Here is a 5,010-nt window from a genome sequence, read left to right as displayed (position 1 = left end):
ATGCAGGTTTCCCAGGGAAGGTGCTGAGAGCACTAGGCAGCCAAGGCTGCTGAGAGTTGGTTCAGAGATCCACGGGCTGTATTCCCTCTCCAGGCTGGGACATGCACTGGACAGGTGTAACATACTGCAGGGCCCCTCTCCGCTCCCAGGGCCTGACTTAAGCGCAAGGGTTTTCTTCCGGGAAGAGTGACAGATCTCCACAGGTCCCTTAAAAAGTGCAGGGCCCAAACAGCTGGCTCCCCAGGCAGGCCAGGGCAGGGGAGGGCTGGAGCCCTGCAGGATGTCCTCTGGAGTCCTTGCTGCTGTTTTGTGGTTGCAGAACATCAGCCAGGGACTCCCAGCCCTCGCAGGAAACCGAATTTGAGAGCTCGGTTGTTTCTGTCTCCAGACGGATGGGTGACTTGGACCTCACCCCCGCCGCCCAGAAAAAAGCCTCTTGTTTTGTTTAGGGTTAAATGCAGACTGGCTTTTCCAAATCACTTCCAGACCCCGGCAGCCCGTGGCATGCAACACCCCGCCGCGGCTCCATGCTGCGAGCTGGGCTCTTGCACAACACAGTGCCCGGAGGCAGTGTCAGGTTTCAGGCTGGGGTCCGGGGGTGGCTGCCGACCGACGGGGCTGGGCGGCAGCTGCGAGCGGGGGGGAACCCCCGCCTGTGACCCAGAGGGCTTGGCCGGGGGCACTCGAGGACAATGCAGCCGAGCCGATCTCCAATCCCCCCAGGCCAGTGGCCTGCAGCGCCGAGCTGCCCGGCGGGCACTGACTGCAGCGGGGCCGGGGCCTGCGTGCACCAAGCGGCGCTCCACCTGCCCTACCCAGCCCCCCAGCCCTGCAAACCCGCCCGGGAAAGGGGGCAGGGGGGGGGGCGCGCTGCCGATTTGAACGACCCCGCAGCGCTTGCAAAGGCAACAAGCCCAGTCCCCGCTCCCGGGGCGGAGAGCAGCCGCGCGGCCAAGGCCCCTGCCCCCCAGCCCGGCCCTCGGCCAATCGGCTCCTCCCGGGCCACCTCCTCCCCTCCCCTCCCGCCGCTGATTGGCCCAGCGCGGCTATATTTGACCCGGGCCGGCCGAGCGGGGTCCCCAAAGTTGGCTGGGCGGGGAGGGCGGCTTGGCCTGGGCTGCTGCGCGCTTTCGACCCCCGTGTGCCCCTGCTCGGTTCGGATCCAAGGGCCCGTCCAGCTGGAATGAATAGATCTGAGCCTAGCTACTGCCGAGAGGAGATACCGCAACCCCGGGGCGACTGTTCATGGGGGGCCGCTGCCGCCCCCGCCTCTGAGCCCGGCCGCGCCTACCCGCCCAGCCCGCGGGCCGACTCCGCGCCCAGCCGGACGCCCAGCCCGGACCCCGCCTTTGCCTTCCGCCCCGGCGCGGCGCGGGGAGAGCCCGGCGCGCTTGGCTCCGCCGCCAGCCGCTCGCCGAGCCCGGAGGCCGGCTATGGATACAGCCCGAGCGCGGGCAGAGCCGAGGGGAAGCCCGGCGAGGACTCCCGGATCCGCCGCCCCATGAACGCCTTCATGGTCTGGGCCAAGGACGAGAGGAAGCGGCTGGCGCAGCAGAACCCCGACCTGCACAACGCCGTGCTGAGCAAGATGTTGGGTAAGCGGCGGCGCGAGCCGGCTGCGCCCCCTTGGCCCCGGGGGGCAGGGCGGGGTGCGCCCACTGGGGCCCGCCGTGTGGGATGAGCTGTACCCACTGGCACAGAAGCAGGTTCCCCTTATTGGATCTGGGCCAGGCGCAGGCTGCAGCCGGGACAGGAGCTGGGATAAGGGCCAGGCTGCAGGTCCCATGGGGGCCAGGGGTAGGAAGCTTGTTGGACCGGCTGCTGTTGCCAACCCTCCAACACCACAACCCCCGCCTCTTGCAAAGGATGTTTGCTTCTTTGCCTTCCTCTCCTGGGGGCTGAGTTTCCGTTCCAGGGGGCGGCGGGCAGGGCTGGCCGAGTGGGATGCCCAAAGCCACAAAGCATTGGGGTTCTCCGCAGAACGCAGGCTCCCGGGAAGGGACTTCGGTCATCTTGCTGCTTTGCTGCAGGGCTCCAGAGTCGGATCCTGGTTTTCCTTGGGTTGGGGAATGGGACTTGGTATCACTTTCCAGTCTGGATATGACCCCTCCGCCCCCGTGCCCCACCTTGAAAGCATTGTCCTCTCTTGTGGCACGCACTGATCCTTTGCAAAGGCCTGTGCTTTCTAGAGGAGGGGTGCAGGGCTCTCTTTACAAGGTGTGCTTTGCCCTTCCAGGCCAGTCCTGGAAAGCGCTGAGCGCCAGTGACAAGCGCCCCTTCGTGGAGGAGGCAGAGAGGCTGCGGATTCAGCATCTGCAGGATCACCCCAACTACAAATACCGCCCCAGGAGGAAGAAGCAAGCCAAGAAAATCAAGAGGATGGAACCCAATATCCTTCTGCACAACCTTTCCCAGCCGTGCAGCGAGAGCTTCGGCATGAATCATCGCAGTGGCAGCCAGCCTGGCCACCACCAGCCTCCCCCACTGAACCACTTCAGAGAACTCCACTCCATGGGGTCGGATATTGAAAACTATGGCTTGCCAACTCCCGAGATGTCTCCCTTGGATGTCTTGGAACAGACCGAGCCAGCCTTTTTCCCTCCTCACATGCAGGACGACTGCAGCATGATGCCCTTTAGAAGCTACCACCCCCATCACCCGATGGAGTTTCCCCCAGAGAAGCCCCTGGGGCGGGATGTGGCACTGCCTTATGCTCAGACCCCGTCACATATGGCTGATGCTATGAGGACTCCCCATCCATCTAGCCTGTACTACAACCAAATGTGCTCTGGAGCACAGAATGCCCTTTCTGCCCATCTGGGCCAGCTGTCACCCCCTCCTGAAGCCCATCACGTTGACAGTGTAGATCACTTGAATCAAACTGAGCTTTGGACAGATGTTGACCGCAATGAGTTTGACCAATATTTGAACATGAGCAGGACTCGTCCTGAAACCTCAGGACTCCCTTACCATGTCTCCCTGTCCAAAGTGACTCCGAGAAGTATCTCCTGTGAGGAGAGCAGTTTGATATCTGCCTTGTCTGATGCCAGCAGTGCTGTCTACTATAGCTCCTGCATCACAGGCTAGGTCTGCCCCACTGTACAATGTGCTCACCCTGGAGAAGCTATGGCCCTTCAGTGCAGAGTCTCCTTTAAAAAGAAAAGCCATCTGCCTTTAACCATTGAGCTCCATATTATTTAGAGCATCTCATTAAATGCATCGCTTTTTTAAAAAAACATGCTGAAATCACTGATATACTGTAACTCTAACACAAATAGAGGCATTTTCCGAAACAGAGGGCTAACATAGCCAGGAGGTCAGCCTAGTGCACTCCAGATCTTAACTCTATGCCAGTGAGAAAATGTGGCCAAGCTTTTTACACAGTTTTCAGCTGGGTATCCCTGTAACTTCTGAGGTCTGGTGGTTCTACCATGTACTTGCCTAAAGACTGATTTGTGTCTAAAATGACTGCCAGTGGGACCTGCTGAAATTAACTATGCAAGTGTTTTAAGTGAAGGGCAAACTAAATTGCATGGGAAAACCTGGGGGATATTTTGAACAGATTTTTTTTAAAGACCGGGTGCCTATTAGAGGGGCTTTTTAGCACAGTTTTCACTGTATTTTCAGCAGTATATTTTAATTGGGCAATGAGGCTGTATTTTTACTAAGCATTTTATATATAAAATTATATTTAATGTGTTTGGTTTTTTATTATCAAACTTTTTAAAATAAATCGCAGGATATCCGTGAGATCAAAAGCATTTATGTAGCAAGGCTGAATTTTAAAAGGAAATACTTTGAAAAAAGGGAATTGTGGTATTAATGTTTCTGAACAATTGATGAATTCTGTACAGGATCTACCCCCTCTCTCTGCTCCCAAAATAGGACAGAATACATTGATATTATGTAGATCTGTATGGAGAGCAAATGGTTCTCTGGTTTGCACACTGGTTAATTATTAAAACATCTTAATTCCTGTGTTCCAATTGTTCTGCATTTTCTGCAAATTCCTGTTTCAACCAATTCCAGATTGTAAGATCCATTGATTAATATCCTGACAACCCAGCAATTGTATTAATTTCAATAGTATCACCTGCCAGTGCTGCAAAGCCTTGTAAAAGCTCTCCAAAGACAGATTGCCGGGAGGTGGCTGGTGCTCAGAGAATGTCAGCAGATGGCGCGCAGCGCGGTCTCACCTGCTCTTAAAATTCTCATTTTGTAAGTGTGAAAGATGTTCTATGGGAAAGCGTCTGTTCTCAGATAACATTTAATAAAACGTGATATCCTTCTCTTCATCTTTGTCTGCCTCTGTGTGGTTTTTATTTTCCTAGCAGGGCTGTACACTATCATCTAGGGCCTGATCCCTACAAGCTTCCTGCACCCCCCACTCCCCCCCCATCCTTCTTTAAGCCAAAAAGTAACAAGAAAACTTGTAAATGAGAAACTGGCTAGGCTAGTACAGGCTTGTTGCCTGTAATGTGTTTTCTAATGCCTTGTTCAGTCTCTTATAAAACTTTCCAAGTAACAGAACTTTCACCAGCATCCTTCTCAGCTACGAGCGCTTTCTTGCTTGAAGGTAGTCAGATTACACACTTTTTCGTTGTTATGCTCATGTGGGCCCCCCAGAGCAAGTCAGGTTCCAGTTTTCTGCCTCTCACTTTAATAGTTCTGTTTATTTCTGGTAAATGCAAGATGGGCTTTTGATAATTACAATGGAAAATGTGGGTCTGTAGCATAAATTGAGTGGCATCTGCTCATTGAATGCTGGTGATGTGGCCCAAAAAGGCTACTAAAAAAGGAATAGAAAACAGTGGGGTGGTGGTAGGAGTTGGTGGGGATTTGCCGTTTAGGGGTGATGGGTAGAGTAAAAAGGCTTTTTTTTTTTTTCCTTAAGCTTCCCCTAAATCTGACCCCAGGTTGGTATTATCAGGTCTAAGTCCTGCATCACTTTTTATGTGAAGTGCTAGTAAATGAACAGTGTGTTTGTTCCTATTAAGTAACAAAGGAGCT

At 54.4% G+C, this 5,010-nt stretch overlaps 1 protein-coding gene across 1 annotated transcript; it reads left to right on the top strand.

Annotated features, from left to right (window-relative positions):
* The first annotated feature begins 1,102 nt into the window (after positions 1-1,102).
* On the top strand, positions 1,103-4,289 carry SOX18 (SRY-box transcription factor 18). The gene is made up of 2 exons (XM_075011535.1): positions 1,103-1,595; positions 2,237-4,289. Exons 1-2 carry the CDS (start codon positions 1,184-1,186, stop codon positions 3,085-3,087), a joined length of 1,263 nt encoding a protein of 420 aa, XP_074867636.1. The 5' UTR covers positions 1,103-1,183; the 3' UTR covers positions 3,088-4,289.
* Positions 4,290-5,010: the final 721 nt, after the last annotated feature.

Source organism: Carettochelys insculpta, chromosome 17, assembly GCF_033958435.1.
Source record: "Carettochelys insculpta isolate YL-2023 chromosome 17, ASM3395843v1, whole genome shotgun sequence".
Classification (NCBI taxonomy): domain Eukaryota; kingdom Metazoa; phylum Chordata; order Testudines; family Carettochelyidae; genus Carettochelys; species Carettochelys insculpta.
This window is presented reverse-complemented; position numbering and strand designations above follow the sequence as displayed.

Bases quoted from the DNA above. Each gene is read 5' to 3' on its own strand.
- SOX18 (XM_075011535.1), top strand. From the start codon at position 1,184: ATGAATAGATCTGAGCCTAGCTACTGCCGAGAGGAGATACCGCAACCC. The intron at 1,596-2,236 runs GTAAGCGGCGGC...TTGCCCTTCCAG, and splicing joins CGTGCTGAGCAAGATGTTGG to GCCAGTCCTGGAAAGCGCTG.